Source organism: Chelonoidis abingdonii, chromosome 15 (assembly GCF_003597395.2).
Source record: "Chelonoidis abingdonii isolate Lonesome George chromosome 15, CheloAbing_2.0, whole genome shotgun sequence".
NCBI classification, from domain to species: domain Eukaryota; kingdom Metazoa; phylum Chordata; order Testudines; family Testudinidae; genus Chelonoidis; species Chelonoidis abingdonii.
In genome coordinates, this window is record NC_133783.1 from 45,129,509 (window position 1) to 45,153,860 (window position 24,352).

The 24,352-nt window shown below is 42.9% G+C and overlaps 2 protein-coding genes across 3 annotated transcripts in view; one reads left to right on the forward strand and one right to left on the reverse strand.

The window, feature by feature from the left end:
• ABRAXAS2 (abraxas 2, BRISC complex subunit) overlaps nt 1-1,491 on the reverse strand; it is a 28,639-nt gene extending 27,148 nt beyond the window's left edge. Inside the window, 2 exon segments of the mRNA XM_032796468.2 lie at nt 1,389-1,430; nt 1,432-1,491. Of these exon segments, the coding sequence (XP_032652359.1) occupies nt 1,389-1,430; nt 1,432-1,461 (72 nt within the window). The 5' untranslated portion in view covers nt 1,462-1,491.
• Nucleotides 1,492-9,685: 8,194 nt separating this feature from the next.
• Nucleotides 9,686-24,352, forward strand: part of EEF1AKMT2 (EEF1A lysine methyltransferase 2) — a 46,803-nt gene continuing 32,136 nt past the window's right edge. Inside the window, exons 1-6 of one of the 2 annotated variants that reach the window (XM_032796508.2) lie at nt 9,687-9,795; nt 12,211-12,276; nt 12,880-12,994; nt 17,049-17,156; nt 18,948-19,164; nt 19,971-20,503. In XM_032796508.2, the coding sequence (XP_032652399.1) occupies nt 9,713-9,795; nt 12,211-12,276; nt 12,880-12,994; nt 17,049-17,156; nt 18,948-19,164; nt 19,971-20,068 (687 nt within the window). In that variant the 5' untranslated portion in view covers nt 9,687-9,712 and the 3' untranslated portion in view covers nt 20,069-20,503. Of the gene's footprint in view, nt 9,796-12,210; nt 12,277-12,879; nt 12,995-17,048; nt 17,157-18,947; nt 19,165-19,970; nt 20,504-24,352 lie in introns of those variants that run through there. The other variant, XM_032796510.2, reaches the window with a different exon arrangement.

Genomic DNA, 24,352 nt, shown 5'->3' on the forward strand with positions numbered 1-24,352 from the left:
GGCGACAGTTCCGGTGGGGGGGGGTGCTCTGCATTTTAATTTTAAATGAAGCTTCTTAAACATTTTAAAAAACTTATTTACTTTACATACAACAATAGTTTAGTTATATATTATAGACTTATAGAAGGAGTCATCTAAAAACATTAAAATGTATTACCGGCACGCAAAACCTTAAATCAGAGTGAATAAATGAAGACTCGGCCACCACTTCTAAAAGGTTGCCGACCCCTGACACATATGTTTGCAGAATTCTGGCCTACATCAGACTGTTAGTCAAACCACACCCTTTAAAATGAAAAAAATCTACTTTCAAGGGTGAAAGACCTCTGCAGACATTATAAAATCCTTATAATAAATTCTAGTAGTATGATACATTAAATGTAGCTTTTTGTTTACTTTGTGAAACACTGTCAATAGAATGTTGATAATGCAACTGAAACTCTCTTTAAATTTCTGCTTCATGATTACATACATTTTACAATGAAAGTACAGTGATAACTTGTATTAGGTCAACAAGTAAGTTACAATACTCAAGGGATGGTCAAACTAGGCAGTTTATTTAAGTGACTTATGATCCAAAGTCTATTGTATACCAAAATGATTTTATGCAAGAGAAACTATGTACACTGAAGAGAATATTGTAAAAAACTCTCTCTTATTTATAAGAACAAAGTGGGCTTTTTAGAGTAATGAACTCTAGATATTAGGCAGCTTTTGGAAGCTAATTTTTGGTTTAGAGACCCATGAATGACCTTATGCGACTATGACACCATACTATCCACCTGGTTAATTTCAGCAGGGGCATATGGGACAGGCAAGAGAAAATGGAGAATAGGATCCATTTCCTGAATGTATTCAGACCAGAGTTTAAACAACCCGAGCAACAAGAGAAATAAATATCCCTTGAGGGGGGACTGATGCACGACTGATATCAACAATGCACGGACATGCAAACGCCTAGTCTGGATTGCAACGACACATACCACTTTGCCTAATGCCTACTGCCATGTGTAGGACCAAGGAGTTCAATCCACCTGGGCTCCCCCCTTTTTCCTGTACTCCTTCTGACTGATTCGTTAGAACAGTTGCGGGGGGGGGGGGGCATAAGGAGACTTCACTTCCCAAGCCCCTCACAAGCAGCGCCACCCCTACCCCGCACCAACTCGCCCCTTCACTCCCTCACCCCACCTACCCTCGGCTGGGGTCTGTCCCGCGCAGAAGGTGAGGGGGAGGCGGCGGCGGGGGAGAGCGCGCGGCCCGGCGGCGCTAGCCCGGACAAGCAGGCAGGGGGTTCCTGAAGCCCCAGCCAGTGGGGTGCGAAGCCGTTCCCCCTCCCAAACAGCCCCCTGGTGGAATCGGCGAGGAGGCGAGCGCACCCCAGAACCTACGTGATCCGCGCTGCTGTTGGCGCGTAGTAACAAGACGGAACCTGAACGTGTAGCCCGAAATGGAAGCCGCCATGATAAAAGCCAGCTGGCCGCTGCCGCTCCCACAAACCACCGCGCCGCCCCACCCACTCCCGCCCCACAGTCCCGGCTTCCGGGAGCGCCGCGGGGATGCCTGGGAAATGTAGTTCCCAGCTGTCAGCCTCAATGCGCGGGCGCCTGGGAGTACTAGGAGCTGCTGCCCCCGACGGCCCTGGCGCGGTCACGATGGAACTGGTGCGTCCTAGCACAGTGCTTGCGGGGCCGGTGGCACCCCCATCTGGGCCGTGCCTATCAATACATCTCGCTATGCACTACTAGTAATGATTGTCATTGTACTGCGGAGTATCACCAGGCGGTGCCCTAGCAGCGTAGCACGCACGGTGCTGTACAGAGCACGGAGACAGGTTACTAGGCAGTGCCCTAGCAGTGAGAGAGCACACGGTGCTGCAGGGAACACAGAGACAGGTCTCTAGGCAGTGCCTTAGCAGTGAGAGCGCACATGGTGCTGTACGGATCACGGGAATAGGTCGCCAGGCAGTGCTCTAGCAGTAAGAGAGCACAAGGACAGTGCCCTAGCAATATAGGCACCCATGGTGCTGTACGCAACACGGGGACAGATCACCAGGCAATACACTAGCAATGTGGGCGCGCACGGCGCTGTATGGAGCACGGGGACAGGTTGCAATGCAATGCCCTAACAATGTGGGCATGTTCGGTGCTGTACAGAATATTGGAATGGCACCAGGCAATGCTCTAGCAGCCTAAGCAGCATCAGAGTACACAGTGCTGAACAGACTAAGGGAAGGTCACCAGGCATTGCCCTAGCAGTGTCAGCACCATTTGTCCAAGTGCTGTCTATGCACACAACGCTGTATAGACACGAGGCCAGGTCACGAAGCATTGCCCTAGCAGGATCAGTGTACAGGGACAGACCCACTCCATGTGCCCTGACCTAACTGTGGTGTCGTTAGATTGTCATCAGATAACCCATGGATATGTAGACCCCTCTGCCCATGCTGTCTCTGGGCCTCAGACTTAAATACCACAGGTGACTAGACCTCAGCGGGGTAGGGATTGTGTCATTTTATTTTTGTATGGCATCCAGTACAGTGGGGGTCCACATCAGGTTCTCCGGCCACTACTGTAATAAATATATGTAATAATAATAAAATTGATTTAGTAATTTTAAAATTGCGAAGGTTTCTATTTGTTTTCATGAATATGTAGTACTGAAGGTTTTGGTTTTGGAGGTATGGATGAACTGAACAATAATATAAGGAACCAAATTCTGTTTCCAGTTACACTTCAGGCCAATCATACTGAAATTAATGGAGTTACTCTAACAGCAAAATCTGCCCCACTGGTGGCAACAGCTTTTCCTGTGACAGATTTCCCACAAAATAATGTACAGGTGACAGTGTGATTTTAATGGGGCTGTTCAGTAACATGTCCACGCAGGGCGATGTGATTTCATATACAGTTTCATACAAAGTTTAACAAAACTTGTAAATGAGAAGTAAAAATCACAATATGTATTCCAGTAGAGGTGATTTCACATGCAAATACTTTTTTTTCTTTTTCATACTTACTTCTTTCACTCTTTTTTATTAACCAAGGGGAATTAAATTAAGGATTCTTAGTGTAACATTAAGGTTAAGAGATTAAAGCCTGGAAACTGCAAGCTAATCCATATGGGCAGACCCTTATGCATGTGTATCACCCCATTGAAGTCAATGGAGTTCTGCTTGTGCAATGCCTGCCTGGATCAGCTTGCAGGACTGGGGCCCAAGTTTTTTTATAACAACAACAACAAAAACGAAGAAGCCAAATTCAGAGGGAGTTGTGCATTCATATGTCAAAGCTAAATTAGGTCTAGGATTCCTACAGCCTTGTTCCTCATTCTTATTTTTGCTGTAAAAAAATATACTTTCAGGCTCCAATCTTGCAGAATCGAGGCCTAATATAGTACAGTAGAACCTCAGAGTTAGAACACCCCAGAGTTACAAACTGACCTGTCAACCACACACCCAATTTGGAACCTGAAGTAAACAATAAGGCAGCAGCAAAGACAAAAAAAAAGAGCAAATACAGTACAGTACTGTGTAAAATGAAAACTACGAAAAATAAATAAATGGAAAGCAACATTTTTAATCAGCATAGTAAAGTTTCAAAATTGTATTAAGTCAATGTTCAGCTGTAAACTTTTGGAAGAATAACCATAACTTTTTGTTCAGAGTTACAAACATTTCAGAGTCGTGAACAACCTCCATTCCTGAGGTGTTCGTAACTCTGAGGTTCTACTGTAACATTTATAGGACCAAAACTATCAAACTACCAAATGTCCGTCAGGCAACCAAGAATAGTCCATGGAAACCAATGAGCTCCTCAGAACAGTAAACACTTATTGACACCCTTGAAACTACACGAGATAGTAAGCAGCACCCTTGATAGTGTTTTCAGAATGGAGTTTGATATTGTTAAAACTGTTCCAGAGCTGTGCAAAAAGGCTGAGTGATGGCTGTTGAAGGCATAATTTTTCACTCTCCTGACATTTTTGTGCTTGATTTCTCTACCTAAATAGTGAATTGCTGTATGTTTTTACATTAAATGGACCTGTAGAATCTGATTCCCCAAACCATGTAATTCCTTGTGTTAGAAAACAAAAAGGCTATGGCCTTCATCTTGCAAACCATTCCATGTGGGGGAACCCCTGTGATGATCAGATTGGGTTCTGTGTGGGTCCTCCAGCACAGATGATCTGGTCGTTTCAGGGTTTATCACTTTGATGCAGTGTCCAGCTAGTTACACCCATTTTCAGATTCCTAATTGCTTGTTCTTTGGAAAAGGTGCAAGTCCTGTCATATATTTCATTGCGTACACTTCTTCCTTTTGGGGATATAAGTATTTATAGTATTTATTTATTTGTATACTTGATCTTTATAAAATTCTTATTTTTAATAGAAGAATCAATACCTTTTTATTCAATACATAGATTTCAAATGCTCAATACTGGGAGATCTTAGGAGAAGCCTTTCAAAACTGAACCTATGTGTGAATGAATAAGGAAAGAAAAAACATAGAGCAACTAAACAGATTATTATAATCCCTTTAAAGCATGGAACAGATAAACAACAGCAAGGAAAATATTATTTAAAATGTGATGAAAAGTTCCTTTTGAAAGGTGATAATGCTGTGTTTGATAAGCCCAACACAATATAGAACAATGTTATCTCCAGGTCATTTTTAAAGGGAATGTATAATAGGCGCAGAATAAAAATAATATAGAAAACTATTATTTTTATTATGGACTCCTAGATGGTATGGCATGGTCACATTAGAAATGTACAGACAGATTAGATTCTATTTCTTTTTCTATTTTAAGGTGCTTACATTTTCATTTGCCATAAAATAGCAATTATATTTTTGATTAAGTTTCAAGCCCCATTCACTGTAGGTTATGCACTGCACTCATTGTTGAGTCTAAGAAATGTGTTTATATTTTCTGTCTCTTCAAACGCTAGTGATCCAAAAGAAATAGCAGAAATCCTTCTGATTCTGATGGTTTTAGATCGGTCAGATTGGTCAGATGGTGCAGGGTTCAAAATCTGGTCATTTGGAGTCACATTATCCACTTAAAGTGAGGCAATTTACTGTTTAATCTGTTTAAATGACATGCTGGCATTTGTATATGATGATGGAAAAACAGGAAAATCATGTCTCTAAAACAAAACAATCACAGTTTAAGAGAGAGGCAGACAAAAGAACAGGACATAAAATTGGAGTCATGCTAAGGATGAATTTGGTCTATTGAACTACAGGATTAAAATAGCTATGACCTGATCCTGTTTGTGCAGTTAAGGGTTGCAGGATTGGATCTCTTAAACTTAGTCCTCTAATCTGCTAAAATATTAGTGGTGTAGCATTACTGCCAGGCCTACTGACTTTATGAAGCTTAAAATAGAAATACTTTCAAGCTCTTTAATGGCCTGAAAACTTAAGTCTGGAAAAAAGAAGCATATTCCATGGGGCTGGTGTGGTTTGTTATGTGAATAACATACGGTCCAATCATGTACAATGCTAAATACCTCAAAATAGGCTCAATGCTTTGCCAGACCAAGCCCATGTTATCTATAAAGAAGCTTGCAGTATTGCTAAAATGTTCTATATGCAAACACAACATGAGAGCTTTCTTGCCCCTGACTTTCTTCCCCCATGGACAGACATAGGGCTGTCCAAAATTTGCCCATCTGAGTGAGGGTCATACTGGCAACTTCCCAGAAGTCTGATTTGCATAGAATACAGCCTGTTGTATTTGCCTTCATCCTCAATACACAGCTGCTTCTAAGCTGCATGGTTCCAGTCAACCTGTTACAGAGATGGGGTAGACATGCCCAAAGTTCAGAGTGTATTGGGATCTGTTGATTGGTCTGCCCCATGTCTAGCTCCCCAACCTTTGCTAATTTGTAGTCTTCACTGCCTCTGCATCATCTCTTTGCCTCTCCAGCACTGCCTGGTTGTCCTTCCCAACAGTCCCACAGAGAGGCAAACCTCATCTTGGGACCCATGTGTTCAGGAGCTGGTGAGAGGATGCAGGTCTAGCTTGGAGTTCAGTGAGGATATTTTTGAGGGTGGGGAGTGGGGGAGGGCATGAAAGGAAGGATGGTCCAGTCCAGTGGTTAGGACCTGGAACACCTGCGTTCAATATCCCACTCCATGATAGACTTCTTTTGTGACCTTATTCTGTCTAACTCACAGGGTTGTTGTGAGGATAAATCCATTAAAGATTGTGATGTGGTTGGACACTACACTGATTGGAGCTACAAGCACCTATCCTGGATGGACTGATGGATGTAGGAGTTTTGTGGAGGACAGAGCTGAAAGCTCTCCCCACCTCCCCCACAGCATATCTCTGACACCTTCCTTTCCACTTCATTATTCCCTGTACTGTTCCAACACTCCACCTCACTGCTGTCCCCGTACTCCCAGCTCAGACCAGTCAAAAAAAAGCAACCCCTCCCACCCCCAGACCCTGATTCCTGACTCACATAGGGAAGAGAGGGAAAGGAGTTCAGACTTCTCCCAGAGAAGACCCCCCACCCAAGATCATAAATGGAGAGCAAGGAAAGGGGATCAGACACCCCCTCGTCCCCCAGATCTGTTCCCACCTGATGTGCAGGGAGAGGGGCTTAGACAGCCCCAAATCCTGCACGCATAGAGGAGGGAGGGGATACCATGGGCTGACAGATCTCTTCCCTCCTCTTGCCAACCAGCCCCAAATCCCCAATCCCAATGTCTTCCCCACCCTTCCACTTCTCCTAGTACTCCTGCCCCAGACCTTAAAAAACGGACACTCCAGCAGGAGTGCAATAACCTCCCCTTCCCCCTGAAGACCCGCCCCTGCCCTGCCCCTTCCACCCAGGCCTCACCCCTGCCCTGCCTTTTCCCCCAAGGCCCAGCTCCTGCCCTGCCCCTTCCCCCTGAGGCTGCGCCCATTTGCTCCTCTTTCCCCATCCCTCCATCACTCACTGCTTTTTCCCTCTGCCCGCCTCCCTGCAAGGGTTAGGAGGAACTCGCCTGGAGAGCATAGACGGGAGCTGCAGCAGCTTGATGCAGATAGGAGCAGCCCTAGCTGAGTAGGGGCTGGCGTGGGTAATGATGGCACATTCCTGCCTCCCCCACCAGAAGTAACTGGACTTTGGGTGTCAAGTCAATAGATCTGACTGGACATCGTCCGGTCCCCTTTTCGACTGGACTTTCTGGTAAAAAACCGGCCACCAGGCTACCCTACTACCAATGCCTTTCCCTTCCTCTACCATTTATCCTCCTCACCATAATCCCTCTCCCTTCATTGCATCCCCAAAGTCTTCTCCACCTATACCCCCCACTACTCCACCCCAATCCTCCCCCCCTAGCACTGCTCTCACACAGTTCCACATTCCCCCTCACTACTGCGACACCCCATAGTCCCTCGTTGTGCAGCAAAAACACTTGTAAGAACCTAAAAATGTTATGAGCATGTCATGTTAGGAGGCTGTGTAACTGGAGCTCCTTGACCGTAACCCCCCTCAATTCCATGGTTCAAGAAATAAGGATGAGATGATCCTTCCTTGTCATAGATTCATAGACTCTAGGACTGGAAGGGACCTCGAGAGGTCATTGAGTCCAGTCCCCTGCCCTCATGGCAGGACCAAATACTGTCTAGCTGATACCCCAGACCAGCCTCCCCTGGGCCACTTCCTACCTCCCAGGGCACTCTTCCTTTTCATAGATTCATAGACTCTAGGACTGGAAGGGACCTCGAGAGGTCATCGAGTCAGTCTCCTGCCCTCATGGCAGGACCAAATACTGTCTAGACCATCCCTGATAGACATTTATCTAACCTACTCTTAAATATCTCCAGAGAAAAAAAGAGAGGAGATACCCTGTCCTTGTCCTTCCTCTTGGCTTTCTAACGTATTGATAAAAAGTCTCTTGTTTTCCGTTTTATTCCCATAGCTAGTTGAGCTCATTTTGTGCCTTTGCCTTTCTAATCTTGCCCTGCATTCCTGTGTTATTTGCCTATATTCATCCTTTTAATCTGACCTAGTTTCCATTTTTTATATGACTTCTTTTTTTTTGTAGGTCAATAAGATCTCGTGGTTAAGCCAAGGTGGGTCTTTTGCACATTTTCTATCTTCTTACCCATAGAATAGCTTGCTTTTGGGCCTTAATAGTGTCCCTTGGAAAAACTGCTAACTCTCCTCAGTTGTTTTCCCCTCAGTCTTGATTCTCATGGGACCTTACCTATCAGCTCTGAGCTTACCAAAATCGCCCTTCCTGAAATCCATTGTCTCTGTTTTGCTGTACTCCCCTTCTACCCTTCCTTAGAATTGCAGACTCTAATTTCATGATCACTTTTCACCCAAGCTGCCTTTTACTTTCAAATTCTCAATGAGTTCCTCCTATTTGTTAAATCAAGTCTAGAACAGCTTCCCCCTCAGTAGCTTTTTCAGGCCTTTAAATAAAAGTTGTCTGCAATGTAGTCCGGATACCTATTACCCTGTCCTTGTCCTTCCCTCTGCTCTAACGTATGATAAAAAGTCTTCTTGTTTCCGTTTATTCCCATAGCTAGTTTTGAGCTCATTTGTGCCTTTGCCTTTCTAATCTTGCCCTGCATTCCTGTGTTATTTGCCTATATTCATCCTTTTTAATCTGACCTAGTTTCCATTTTTTATATGACTTCTTTTTATTTTGTAGGTCATGCAAGATCTCGTGGTTAAGCCAAGGTGGTCTTTTGCACATTTTCTATCTTTTCTACCCATCAGAATAGCTTGCTTTTGGCCCTTAATAGTGTCCCTTGGAAAAACTGCTACATCTCCTCAGTTGTTTTCCCCTCAGTCTTGATCTCATGGGACCTTACCTATCAGCTCTCTGAGCTTACCAAAATCCCTTCCTGAAATCCATGTCTCTGTTTTGCTGTACTCCCTTCTACCCTTCCTTAGAATTGCAGACTCTAATTCATGATCACTTTCACCAAGCTGCCTTTACTTTCAAATTCTCAATGAGTTCCTCCCTATTTTGTTAAATCAAGTCTAGAACAGCTTCCCCCTCAGTAGCTTTTTCAGCCTTCTAAATAAAAGTTGTCTGCAATGTAGTCCAGGAACTTATTTGGGCTAGTCTGTGCCCCGCAGTGTTATTTTCCCAACGTATATCTGGATAGTTGAAGTTCCCCATCACCACCAAATCTTGGGCTTTGGATGATTTTGTCAGTTGTTTAAAAAAAGCCTTATCCACCTCTTCCACCTGGTTAGGTGACCTGTAGTAGACTCCTAGCAGGACATCACCCTTGTTTTTTACCCCTTTTATCCTAATCCAGAGACTCTGAATACTTCTGTCTCCTATGTCCATCTTTCATCTCCCCTCTAGTTAACAGCCGGGGGAGGGGGAGAGAGGGGCGTGTGTGTGGGTGCACCCGCCCTTCCTGAAGTGACCCAGCTCTGACCCTACACTGCCCCCACCCCTAAGAGGGTACAACACCCAAGCCAGCCTGCCGCTCGAAAGGCACTGAGAAGAGACATTATGTAAACACACAGCGCTTCTCAGGCGCCACTGAGCCCGGCCGCGGCAGCCCCGATCTCGCGGCCGGGCACAGCTCCCACGACCCCAACTCCCCTCTGCCGTTACTTCAGCAGCACAGGGCAGAGGAAAAGTCCTCCAGCCGCCTAGAGGGGCTGGCCGCAGGAGTGCGCTAGCCCAGCCGAAATCTATGGTGCTCGGGCACTTCCGGCTTCTCTGCCGCCTGGTGGATGAGTGACGCCGGGGAGCGGCCACGTGACTCCCCGGGGCTGGGGCCTGAGTTCGGCCCCTCGGCCCTGGGGACCAAAGAGCAGTGAGTCCCGGGCGGGGCGGCCCAGCACCTTGAACGTCGCACCCCTCCCCGCCGCGGCAGAGCGCAGGGGTGTTGCCTTCCCCCCGGGGAGGCCGCAGGCGAGGCGGCGAGGCCCTCGGGTTTCGATCCGTAGGGGGCAGGCCATGGGTTTGTGTTTGCAGCCAGGGCTCAGGGCCGGGCTTTTCAGAGGGGCTGCGGCTGTTCCGCTCCTAACTAGGGATGCCAGCTTGGGATGGACTATTCCTGGAGCTTTCATCACATTGGCATTATCTTTAATTAAAGATTAATCTTTAATTCCTGGAAACTCCAGGGCAATCGGGTTGGCAAAATTGTCCCAAAGCCCATTGACATTCGTTGGGACCTTGGTTCCTGCTTCCTCTAGCTCTGTTGCTGCTGAGCTCTGGTGATGTCTGCGGTGCCGCAGTGAGGTGTCACCCCCAGCCTGGGTGAGCAGGCTGGCGAGTTGCCTTAGGGCATTAAAATAGTGTTGTGGCTTTGGCAATGGCTGGATATATGTCCCCTGGGGATCGGAAGGATTGTACTTGAGTGCTTGCCAGACACTGCCCAAACCTTTGATCACAGCATGGGTGCTGGAACTATGGGTGCAGGGGGAGCTGCTACAGCCCTGACTTGAAGTGGTTTCCATTATATGCAAGGCTTACAGTTTGGTTCATTGGCTTTCAGCACTCCCACTAAAAAAATTGTTCCAGCATTTGGGGGTCATGCTGCCATTTAAGACGTGAGCTCCAGCACAGCTACCGTATATAATGTATTCCTGAGCTGGAAATCAAACCTCACTGCTGATAGATACTGTTTGGGCTTGCCTACACAGAGAAATTGACTGCTATAGCTATTCGAGAATAGCTCTCCCTGTGGACACTCTATTCCAGAATAATCAGAGAGTGATTTCAAAGCAGAATAGTTCATTCCTCAATAGCTATTCTGGGCAAGTTCCCCATGTAGACAGTTGTAAAGTAAAAATTGTCAATGCTTTTTGTAATTTCTTATTAATGACATTTTCTCCGGGCACTAGATCTCAGCAAAGTTTGTTGCATCTCTCTCTCCTTGTTTCAGTCTTTTCTTTTTTTAATTTGATTGTGGAGTTTAGGAGGAGAACATGTGACCTTAAGTATGTAGCAATGTGTTATAGGCCTAATATTTTCTCTTGAACCTGAGGAATGAATCCTTTGTAAATTGTACGATTTTCCAATTATTCTTCATCACCTGCTACAGAAAAAAAAGTTGTTTAAAAGAAGTTTTTTGGACACTTTGAGAAAAATACATGATGATAACCGCTACAAAAATTACAACCTTAGAAGTTGGTGGTTCTGAAAGCTTTTTGTAATCGTACAACTGGAAAGCAGTTCTATTTTAAAACGCAAAATTTAAACAGGAGCTAAAATATTTCAAGTTTTAAACTCAATCTGAGGAGCAATCAGAAAAATCTACCTCTCCCCCCAATGCAGTTCATATCTAGCAACTGAACCTTCACTCTGATCATCCAGCGTTATCTGGACTGTGGACAAAATGTTCCACATCAGTTTGTATAGTATATAAATAAACCTTTGACTGAGCAATACCATGGAGAACATAATGAGTTCTAACATGGATCATAAAATCATTGAATATGCCATTCATTTGTGTCTCAGGTTTTGTAAGGTTCAGATTGGCAGTGATTTCCTTTATTTTTGCTTGATGTTCTCAAGAGTTTGTAAGGAGCTTCACACCTTTATGAGTGCTGAAAGGCTCCAGAAAAGGAACATTGCAGCTTATGAGTATGACAGACACCATTATAACCTTATTGATCTGAGATTATGGGGCAAGTGATGCAGCTTTTCCACAATTTGAGCCAGTAGGTTTTAGCCCACAAAATCTTGTGCCCAAATAAATTTGTTAGTGTCTAAGGTGCCACAAGGACTCCCCCTTGTTTTAACCACTGGAGAATCTCCCCGGGTTAGCCTGGGCATATAGTCACCATAGCCATTCCCATGCCACCTCTTAAATCTTGGTTGCTGGTATAGGAAGTGTGGTATGGGATAAAGAGAGGTGACTGGGGCTCCCAGCAACTCCTAGCTTCTATAATAATCTATTGGGGCTGTTGGCAGCTAGTGGAGGTTATAACAGTCTGACCTACTCTGGAGGACTAACTCAATGTGCAAAACAACCCCAGGATCAGGGGTATGCAAAAACACACTGTTGCCCCCTGCCCTCATACCGCTCCTGGGTTGTGCTATACACTTCTCAAATGGAGCTGGAAATCTGGCCCTTTGTTTTGATGCACGTGTCAACAGCTTATGGGTTGGACATGGGGTGTACGATATGTGAATACAATCTCCACCCGTACCCTTTCTTCTTGATCATTCATCTATGTCATTCCTGTGTTAATTTCATATTCTGTCCTCTCTTCCTCTCTAGTTGGAATGCTGCATATGAAAGTGAATTACAGATTTTTCAGGAGAGCGGAGATGCTGGGGAAATTTGGTAAATAAAGAGAATAACTATCAATGGACATATGCATACAGTATTTTTATTCTTTTGAAAATATATAGAATAAAAGCAAAATAAAAAACTCATCGGGTCACTGGATAGTTCAAAGTATTGGTAATATGATATGGAGCTTTTCACCTTGGAATCACCAATTCCTATTTGGCCCAACTCTGTTGTGACTGAAGATTGTTAGTTACTCCCTGAAAATTAGTAGTTGTGTGTGCAATGAGTTGGTGGTTGCAGTCTGTTTTACCAGCAGGCACGTACTCACATCACCAAGGACATCCGTTATTATCATCAGAGACTAAGAATTGAATAGGCAGCCTAGGGAAGCTTCCAGTGCAGTCTTTATTTTATGTGGCCATAAAGAGGGCCTTAGTTTCCAATACTGCTAATCCCAGTGGGATTTAAGCCATTTGGTTTACTTTAAACTTAAACAATTCAGACTTGGAATATGATCTGTGTAGGTTGCTGCCTAGATGCTATAGTGACAGGTGCTTTGTGAATGCCAGATAGAGAGAGAGATGAAGTATAGTTGCTGCTGTGCCTTTCATGTGTCTTGGATATGTTGATTACTTAAGCCTCTGTTTCTGATAGGTTTGGAGAAGAAAGCATGATTCGTTTAATCAGATGGATGGAAAAACAAAAGATCCCTCTGGACAGCTCTGTGCTTGACATTGGAACTGGAAATGGTGTTTTACTTGTTGAATTGGTTGGTATTTTGTAAAATTAACAGAATCAAGGCTAAGAACAGAGTATATAAGTTTACTGCAAATGAGAGAATATTTCCCCATGAAGCTAAGTTGCTTAGGCTTCGACTTCAGCCCTGGGTGGCAGGGCTTGACGCCCCAGGCTTCAACCCCAGGTGATGGGGCTTCGGCTTTCTGCCCTGGGCCCAAGCAAGTGTAATGATGGCCTTGTTTTGTGGACTCCCTGAAATCTGCTCGTGTCCCCCCAGTGGGCCATGGACCCCTGGTTGAGAACCACTGGTTTAGATTACAACTTCCTGGGAAGTCTTCTGAGCACTTTAAAGGGAACTGTAAATTTGAAGTCTAATCAGTTTCAAAAACTGTTATAAGTAATATCTGGTTCTGTACCAGCTTCTGAATTCCCCTGCCATGGTTTGTAGACTTACTATGATATTTTCTTATGTTTTAAAATGCTTTTCTGACATACTATAGTATATAGGAAATAGTGAAATTGACTAATACACAAAGGGCTTTTTAAAAAAAAAAAAAGCTGGGGGGAGGGATAGCTCAGTGGTTTGAGCATTGGCCTGCTAAACCCAGGGTTGTGAGTTCAGTCCTTGAGGGGGCCACTTAGGGATCTGGGGCAAAAATCAGTACTTGGTCCTGCTAGTAAAGGCAGGGGGCTGGATCTGATGACCTTTCAAGGTCCCTTCCAGTTCTAGGAGATAGATATATCTCCAATTATTAAAAAAAAAAAAACACTTTAGTAGAATGTCCTAGCTGGTTTAGATTGAGTAAGTGTATGGTATTCACTGTACCAGCACTTCTCCATGGGCATTATCAGTTCCAGCAGAATTTACATTTGTGTGTGGTTTTTGTATTTTTTTTGAAGTTTATATTCTCCATGAATGTGAGCCAATGCTGTCTTGTCTTCCTAAATCTGCAGATAGACAGAAACAGTAGCACTGAGAAGTATAACTGCCCCATCTATCTCATTAGATATGTTAATTTGAAACCAGTAGTTTTAAATTCACTGTTAACACTTCCATTGCAGAAGAACGTAGTTATTTTGGATCATACTTGAGTATTCTACCACCCTTGAATCCAACCCCTGATGTAACTTGTAAGCATATAGTGAATTTTTATTCCATATCAGGAAAGGTAAAGATGATCTGGGAAATCCACTTCTAAAGACTATTAGCACTGCATTCCCAAATTATCCCTCAAGATATGAAGTGCCCCAAAATACTGTGATTGGACAAGGAAAGTTATTATTTAAGTGAAGTACTATTCTGAAAAATGTCATGTTGATTGTTTACTCTCAACTCGAGATGAGATTTGCTCAGTTTATAAGAAAAAGCGTTAGTTTTTCCAACTGGCAGCTCTGTAACCTCAGCCCAGGATCTGGAAGTAATGCTGGGATTCTTCTGGCTCATGCATCATCAACAGTAATAAAATTCTACAGTTGGAAGCTAGGACCTGATAATTCCATAGAAACTGCAGTGCTGAAAGAGTCAAAATGAAGTTAATTAACTAAATAGGATGGAACATCTCTGGAACATGGTTGTACAGGGTATGTAGTGGGCTGTCATCAGAGCAAGAAGAGGTGAAGTGAAGTCATATCTTGGTTCCCAGGGGAGAAGTAGACACATGTATAAACAGTCAGGAACAGTAAGTGGGATTATACTAAGAAAAATTATTCCCATGGAGGTTAATGCTGGTCGAAGCATTGTTAACTCCTGTGCAGCAGGCTGTATATAGATGAGGCAGAGCTGATCGACAAAAGTAGGTGGCTCTAGAAGAAGTCAAGCAGACACAGAATGCCACATGCCAACATACCTTAAGCAGGTGCACCACATGAGTGACCATTGTGATGCTAACAGATCCTGATGCCCACCCATAAGCCAAAGCACCCCAAAGTGGGTACAGTACTCATATTGTTGCCTTTATCATACAGCCATTCCACAAATTCCAAGAGACAAACTCTTGAAAACTTCCTCTGTCATCCTTTCCTTTATTTTTCTCCTCTTTTCTTTCTGTCTCTGCTTCCAGTATTTGTTATCCCACCATCCACAATGTTGAGTCTCTTGCTCTTTGGCATATGTGTATCAGGAGGAGCCTGCAGACCTGCTTGCTGAGGGTCTAGTGTACTGAATCGCAGAGCAGTTGTGACTTCTGCCTCTGTGTTTGTGATGAGCTTTTCTCATTTAGCTACCTTTTCCTGGATATAGCACTAGGAATATAGCCCATTCACTATTAATAGCTATGGAAAGACTGATAGAGCAAGCAGGCCACTGCTTATAACTCTGACCTCTCTGTTTCCTGAATGGTAGGAGAGCAGAGAACATCTGGGACCCCTACTAACAGAGATTGTCAGTACATCCTTTAATGAGGGAAATCTACCACCCAATTCAGAACATGCAGTGATCTGGCCAACACTAAAGAAACCATTGCTCAGTGCTAGTGACCTCGCAAACTCTGACCCAGTATTTAAGCTGCTTTTTCTAAGCACACTAATCAAGAAACCAGCAAAAAGCATTTTCCAGCACCAACTACCACTACCATCAGTCAGAGCATGGTACACAATTGGTTGCTCTGCTGTGTGATTTTTTCCTGTCTGTATAAGAGGGTAGTTAGTCCACATACGTTCAGCTGGAGCACTCTGCAGCATTCGATGTCATTGATCTCCAAACGCTCCTGTCTTGTCCCAAGAGAATGTAGGTGAAGCTGTAGGGCGAGCAGAAACTCCCTCAGGTGAATCATGTTATTCATCAAACATCAAATTGAGAGGGCTGGTATGGGAACTGTTCTTCCACCTCTAAAGCCCTCAACTATGAAGACTCTCAAGGCTCTGGAAGCTCTGGGAAGACGACAGGGGCAGAAGTCTTAGCAGGACACAGCTCCTCGTCAAATCTTTCCATGCCAAATGTGAACAACACAGTCTCTCAGCTTTCTTGATGTTTAGCTAAAATTTAGAGCCTGGATTAAAAGTAGCTGGATAAAGCTGAACTCACAGAGGTTGTGCTGTTCGGAAAAAAGTGCTGCAAAAAGCATGTCTTTGTATATCCCCTGCTATCTGAGGCATCAGCCTTCCTATTAAGTCGGTGCACAGTCTTGGATCCCTTTGAACTTCTTAATGCCATTGGATTCCCAAATGGCCATCTTGTCATAAAAACATCTACTTATATCTGCCGCTGGCCAGGAGATCACACCTTCTAAGGTGGATTCAGACCTGGCCTCTTGTGACATCCAGGCTTCATTTTTGAAATTCATTCTATCTAGGAATGAAACCACACACACTCTGGTAAAACGCCAGCAGGTACAAGATGTTGTAACTCATCTGCTTAGCAAAAGGTTTGCTATTAACATATTACCTCTGTGCTCTGCTCTCTGCACTGGTTTATTGAGTACAGAGTCGAACTCAACGTCTGTATGGCACAGCGCATAATTGGCTTGTGGAACTCACTGATAATACTGAATCAAAGAACTCAGTAGCATTCAAATAAGGATTAGACATTAATGTGAATAATCAGAATATCATATGCAATTACCCCACCTAGGATAAAAAGTATTAGGGATTTCAGTATGCTTCAGGACAAATCAACCACCTGCCTGAATTTAAGGAACAATTTCCCCATAACTATGTTATTGTATAATTGTCCAGTATGGAGGATTTACTCCATCCTTTGAAGCATCTGATACTGGCTATTATTGTGATCTATATGGAAATTCCTGTTGTCTAGTTTCCTTTTTGGTGCCAATTAGAGGGTGTATTATTGTATTTTATAACTATTTCTGCAGCGTGTTACTTGTCATGGTTCTGCTCAGTTTTCCATCTGTTGGAAGGAGCTAGCTCTTAGTTAACAATTCTGTTGATGATGTACAAAACAAAATAGAATAATAGCTCACGCTCCCATAGCTTTTTTGGCTCTACAGCGGCGTCAGGAATAAAAATGAGTAAAAGCTTTTTTTGTCATTAGGATGACTAGAATTGATTTGGCTTATACACCGGGAGCAGACCTGCTGAGTAAGGATAGTTTGCTACCACGCTGAGTAAGATTCTCTCTCTTTCTCTAGGCAAAATGTGGTTACACTAATCTCACTGGAATTGATTACTCTCCTTCTGCAATACAACTTTCTCAAAACATAATGGAGAAAGAAGGGCTGTCTAATATTAAATTGCAGGTAAGTGTTCAGAGGGATTATGTTAAGGAAAACAGAAAGCACTTGAACCTGAGCGATTAACGAGTCACTTGATTTCAGACACATGTTAATATGCTGACTACATTTTTTTTGAAATCTAATTGTAGTTGTGCTTACTTGAAGGGGACTCTAACCAACAGCTTATTAATACATCCGTATTTACCTTGGTAAATCTTGATTGGTGAAGATTTTTCTCCCCTTGACACCTGTGCAAAACTCAAAGACTCATAGACTTTAAGGTCAGAAGGGACCACTGTGATCATCTAGTCTGACCTCCTGCACAATGCAGGCCACAGAATCTCACCCATCCACTTCTATAACAAACCCCTAACCTATGTCTGAGTTATTGAAGTCCTCAGATTGTGGTTTGAAGACCTCAAGCTGCAGAGAATCCTCCAGCAAGTGACCCGTGCCCCATGCTGCAGAGGAAGGTGAAAAACCTCCAGGGCCTCTGCCAATCTGCCCTGGAGGAAAATTCCTTCCCAACCCCAAATATGGTGATCAGTTAAATCCTGAGCATGTGGGCAAGACAGCTCCCATTTAGGCTAACAAAAGTGTCATCCCAAGAGTGTCAGAAAGGGGAGAGACTAGATCACACTTTAAAAGATCAATTCTGTTTTCTAGAATATATACTCTGACTTTTTCAGGTAAGAAACAGCAGACTAAATATGTCAAACTACAAAAAATTCAACGATGGTACAGACACAACTGCTTTTCATGCTGACCAGTTCATTGTTAGCTTGTGCTCCCCCTGTCTGGATGTTCTCTTTTCTTATACTGAGGGCAGGTCTACACTACAGCGTGGATCAACGCTCTGAAATCGATCCACCAATGGTCGATTTAGCAGGTCTAGTAAAGACCTGCCAAATCGACAGCAGATTGCTCTCCAGTCAACCCCGTACTCTACCCCCAACGAGAAGGGGGGTAAGGTAAGTCGATGGGAGATTTTCTCCCGTCGACCCCCCATGATGTAGACCCCACGGTGACTAGACCTAGATCAATTTATTGCAGTAGTGTAGACATAACCTTAGAATAGATCATGAGCTCCTTGGGCCATGTCACTTGTGTTCTGTTTATATGCTGCCTAGCACTCTGGGACCCAGGTCCATGACTGAGGCCTCTCAGTGCTGCCACACGACAAATAGTAAATAATATCTTAGAGTGAACTTCCAAATACATTAAAGATTGTGAGGTGCTTAAATACTGCTGCAGTGGAGGCCAACTAAAGAACTTCAAATAGGTAGGCATGTAGCTGGGCTCAACTAAAGATTTTTGCATAATGCAAAGGGAGAATCAAATTGACATGGCACCAAAATTATGCAAAGCAGTTGCATGGTAACAACTTCCCAAGTAGACCTAGTGTAAGGAACTCATGCAGCCCATGGAGGGATGGACTTGATCCGGTCTGTAAGGTACTCATACAGCCTCTGCAGAAGTTGTAACTGAATTAGTATAATTTACTCCCTATTGGTCATTGCCCACCAGAGGATGGCCAGGCTGGCTATATAAGAGCTCAATGAGTGCCAGTCAGTGTCTGCTCAGGGAAATGGCTGCCTGTCTCCTTACCTACTAGGTGCTGTGTTGTGTGGTTGGAATAAAGCCTGAAACTGCTTCAGCTGATCCTGAGTCTGTTGTGAGTGTTATCTTGTTCCATGACAGCTAGATGTTGTCAATTTTTGTGCCCTCACAAATGACAGCACCAGTCTACATTAGAGATGCAGCACTTCCCAACTAAAAGATGATTATTTACATAGTGGTACACTTTTGATTTAGGTAAAAGACTTCTTGATTCCATCAACTGAGTTATCAGGATTTCAGATTTGTATTGACAAGGGAACCTTTGATGCCATAAGCCTTAATCCTGACAATGCAGCTGAGAAGAGGAAGCAGTATGTGAAATCCCTCTGCACAGTATTGAAAATGGAAGGCTTTTTCCTCATAACCTCTTGTAATTGGACCAAAGAGGAGCTGCTAAATGAGTTCAGGGAAGGTAAGTAGTTGGGCAGAGTTATCTGCCAACTTGTGGTTGTTTAAGGTTTTGGTAGGTAAATGTTAATGTCCTTTTATTGCCATGTTTATTTTATCCGAGCGGGATTAGACATCACAGTGATAAAACGTGGGTGTGTGTCCTCAGCCTTTTCTTCAGTACAGCTTCCATCGTTGTAGGCATGGGTAGGGAATTCTGGCTCCAACTTTTACCAGTATAGATGCAGTTCAGAAGTGAGGATTTTTTTATACCTTCCAGCCTCAGCGGACAAGAATTGCAGGCAAGTTTTTCTGGAGAAGAAGAGAATTATTTACCAGTATGGCTTTTTTTCCTCTGGTCTTTAAAATAGATCCCCCGTTCACCCACCTAGCTCACCTTTAAAATTGGGATACATTTTTATCTTTTCTCTTAGTCACAAAGGAACTGGCAGTTGTAGACTGTGACATTCCATGTGCACTCACATGTCACTTGCTCAGTGAACCTCCTGATGGGTCCGAATTCTTTTACTTGCTAGTCAGCTTCTGAATCTTATGCCTGAAGCTTGAAACCCAAGTATACTGAGAACTAGAATTGCTGGCAAATTCTTATCTTTTCTGTCGTTAGTCTGCACAATGCAGCTAGCTAAGATTTTATCATCTATGGAGGAGTTTCAGCTATATAAAGAAGCAATATAAAACACAGCACTATAAACTCACAAAGTAACTGACTTGCTTGTTTTCCATATGAATTAAGAGTGGTTTGCAAAAGGTTATCCAAGGGAAGAGTAACATGACTTCTTCTTAATAAAAGCATTAATTTCTGTCTGGCAGGATTTGAAATTCTGGAGGAGTTGCCAACACCCAAATTCTGCTTTGGAGGGAGAATTGGAAACAGTGTAACAGCCTTGGTTTTCCAAAGAAAAAAATAAGGCCATCCATCTTGGACAAATTAGATTAGCTGAGAAAAGAAAAGTCTTCACTTCAAAGTAAATCTGATGCAAAGGAGAGAGAGAGAGGGGAAAAAACCCAGCATCTGTGTAAATAACTGCTCACTGAGTGCACAATAAAACAGTGCATGTGCTGAACTGCAATGGGCCTCCATAAAATTTCAGGGCAAGTTATATACAGCTGAAATGTTTCTAGGGTAAATTCTGCCTTTGTGCTGTTTCTCTTTGTTATAGCTTCATTTATTTCAATAAAATTGTGTGGGTGTAAGTGTGGGAAAATGTGGCACTCTGATTTTTCAGAGACCAACTGAAACTATTCACATTCCTTTTCATTTGAAGTGTAAATATTTTTTTTCTATTTAATTTTTATTTTGGTTTCTAGTGAACAGTTTAAAATAAATGTAAGCAGTAATTGAATCATACAAAGCAAGAAGTCTTATTTCTGTGTTGTTTGGCTTAATAACGAACGTGCTTTTGAGATCTAAACACTGAGCAATGTTTTATTTTATTTTTGTAAAGGAAACATGCATATTACAGTGTAATCCAAAATCAACCTTTAGTTAAATAAGGAGGAAAATGAGTGTAAAGATTGTAGCACTCACAAGACATTATAATGTAGTGCCTTAGGGTGGGATTTTCATAAGTGCTCAGAATTCACCTACTTCTACTTCCACCAAAGTCCATTGACTTCAGTGGGAGGAGAGTTAGGCTAACACTGAGTGCTTTTAAAAATCCCTCCCTGAATCTCTAGTATATGCTCGCTAATACTGATCAGTACCATCGATCCAATTAAATACTTGAAAATGTTGTTTGGTGTTATTACAGCCTCTCAGTAGCAGATATGCTTACATATTTCAATATTAATTAATTGTATGCTAATATGTTAGGAAGGGCCAGTAATGAACATCTCCTTCTCCAGTGAATTTTATATGACATTTTAGTGGCATAATACCCAAACAGAGACCACAAAACCCCACTTCCCCAGCCTAATAACTCATGACTGATTATATTTATTATTCTTTTTAACCCATGTTCATTTCTTTGTTGATTATTTTATATTTGTGGAATAATGACATAGCTGCCTGGAGAGAGAGAGAAGAAATATTTCTCCTCCTTTTATGACTTGTCCCACGCACATTTTCAAATGGCAGTAAACATGACATTTCAAGCATCCAACAATTCCTATTAGTCAATTTGTTCTCATAGAAGAAGAATGTCATGTTTACTCATCAGGGAAATGCTTTCTTAGTTCTCAGTCTGAACAGGTTGGTTGAGTGCACGGAATCATAGAATTCCCTTCCCCTCTGCTGGTATAGTGCTTCCCCTCTGCAAGAAATAAGGACCAGAAGAGCTGTACAGTAAGAGATCTTCCCTCCTTAACCAGCCCCTAGTGTGACATTCCCAAATTCTGCACCTCCTTGCACAGTGGAACTGTGCTAATTCCACTGAAAAATGACCCAACAGAAGTAGAGATCAAGTTTTGGTCCCAAACAAATAGATTTCTTTGTATGCTTAAGCAGCCTAGTATCCCTACATATGTTCAAAGTAAACAACCCCCCCCCCCCAAATGATTAGATATGATGATGTTGCCATTTGAATAGCCAGTGGGGTAGTATTTACTACATCCCATCTAAAGGTTTCCAGCAGCAGAGAGGACTACTAGTACATGTAAGAGTTGCCCATCATCAGTTCATACCTTGGATATATTGATGAGATAACAAATCTTTAGAGAGATGTTCCCAAGCCTTAAAATGTGGGTCTGGATTTTTGTAATAAATTTGAGATCAATACAAGCAGATTTTAACTGACACATACACCATTATGGGGTGTTTGGATATGAGGCTTCTGTTTTATTCCCATCTGTAATCTTTGCTAATCTAGGAGTGATGTAGGGTTTAAAAGCATCAAAATAAATCAACTCTGATCGCAAACTACAGATAATTCCTTTAATCAGCTAACAGGAATTTAATCATAATTTCTCAGTCTGTAAGACTTCCATGGCTTAGGCCTGTTATTGCTTTGTTTTGTTTTTTTAAAATAACTGATTTCTATTTTTATCCTTGCAGACCATATAAAAATATTAAGTCTCTCCAACTATTTATTCAAAGCTTGACTTGAAGAATTCTTACAAATAAATGTGCATCAGGCAAAGTTGGTGATAGAACTGAAATTGGATCAATCCTCTGACATTTTATTTTTTCAGCAAAGCTTTTAACAGTAAAGGTTATAACTTATCATCTTAACACTGGTTTGAAGATTTTCTGTGGGCCCTTTTGTCCACTGTGTGAGAAAGTTTCTTCTGGATGGTTTCCATGGTGTGGGAAAGAGGTGGATCAGCTCCCTAAACCCATGGATCTTTGTAGGAAAAGCGAAGGCCCTGTGACTCACTGCAGTATTCCCTCCCAGCTCCCCTCAGCAGTATAGCTCGATAGGCAACAAGGCCTGCATAGGTGCTATACACTGCCTTCAAACATCTCCCCCTACCCACTCTCCTTGAAAGGGAAAGAGGTGGGGAGGGGTTTGGTAGTGCAAAGGAGATGCACACACCTGTTCGAGGAGCACCGTCAACTTGGAAATAATCTTTCCATTTGCAAATGTTGTACCTAGTATTGTTACAGTTAACTTCCCCTCCAGCCCCCCAAAATTAGCGTAACTAGAAGTGTGTAGAGAGAGGAACTCACCCCCACCCCAGGTTGCTTGCTTTGTGTAAGCACTCTATCAGAGGGGTAGCCATATTAGTCTGGATCTGTAAAAGCAGCAAAGAGTCCTGTAGCACCTTATAGACTAACAGATGTATTGGAGCATGAGCTTTCATGGGCGAATACTCACTTCGTGGGATGCATTTAAGCACTCTGTGTATAGTCAGTTTCAATGTTTGTTTGATGGTTAGTTGTGTTTCCTTGTCTCATGCATTATTCTGGGATGGACCTTACCAGCGTGCTGTTCCTCAGGCTCTGCAAGAAGGTGTTTTATCAGTAACAAGAGCAATAAAACTAAAAAGGAAGAATCAGTAGACAGGAAGTGGTGGAAGAAATGGGGTGGCCCAAGCAGGTTTGATGGGGTTGATTCATAGATTTTAATTCTAGAAGGGGCCATTATGTCAACACAGACCATAAATCTAACAGAGTGGTTCCTCCATGCCCCAAAGACTCTTCTAATCATAAACAGGAGAGCAGAAAAACCCTTCTAAACTTAGTTTAAAGAGAATTTTTCTAAAAAGAAAAAAGAAAAGGACCTGTTTGAAGGATGCTGTGTCAGAAACCTGATTTGTTTTAACATTTGTTTTTTAAAACTGGAGGTTTCCAGTGTGTCTTTAACATAAACTTAATCAGCTTGAATTTTTTCTTGATTAAAAGGCTATGGAGATGACTTCTCAGAGACGGTCTCTGTGTCTGGGTCATACGCTGTGTTCTACATTTCCTTACAAGTTAAAGCCTACAAACATTTATACTCATCAATGGAGAACAAACTTTTAAAAAGGGAGGTTGAGACATGCTTTGGAGGAGTGGTTCTCAACACATGCATTTACTAGTTCACAGGGACTTGGCTGGTCATGCAGTGCTGGATCTCTTCCTTGTTTCCAGCTGCTGACCCATATTAAAAGAAGCTAAAAATACACTAAATACTTTCCTCCTGTTACTTTGCCAGATAAAAAATTGCTGTAGTTGCCACGGGTATGTTATGTGATCACCGTTGAATGTGAGGTTTGGGGCTAATCACTGCCCATGAACTGATAAAGGATTAGACCTCAGACTTTGCCTGTGGATCCAAAGTCTGGTTGGATATCACGGCAGGACTGCTGTTGGGGGGTGTGTGTCTTTGGCTGGGTATGTGCTTCAGCAGAAGGGGAAGGGGAAGCAGGGAAGGGTTTCTGATACAAAGCCCACTGAAGTCAATGGAAGTTCTGTTGACTACAGAATGCTTTGCATCAGGCCCAATGGGCCTAATCTAAAACCAGCTGAAGCCAATGTAAAGGCTCCCATTGATGACAATGAGCTTTGGATCATGCCGTATACAAAGAAGCGGGCTGTGAGCAGGGTATTCTCCATGAGGGATCTACAGCTTTGGAATTTATTTCCCTCCTAATCCTCTTGAGCAGTTAAACCTTCAGGGCCTGGTGCAAAGGTGGTATGATCTAGGCATTTGAGGTAGCAGTGCATTAAAGCTTGGAGAGGTTTGCTGTGGGACTTGTTTTATCTGCAGTCCTATATGTATTTTAAATTGAGAAAACCAGGCCCTTGCATTTAAATTGTATTGGGAAAGTAA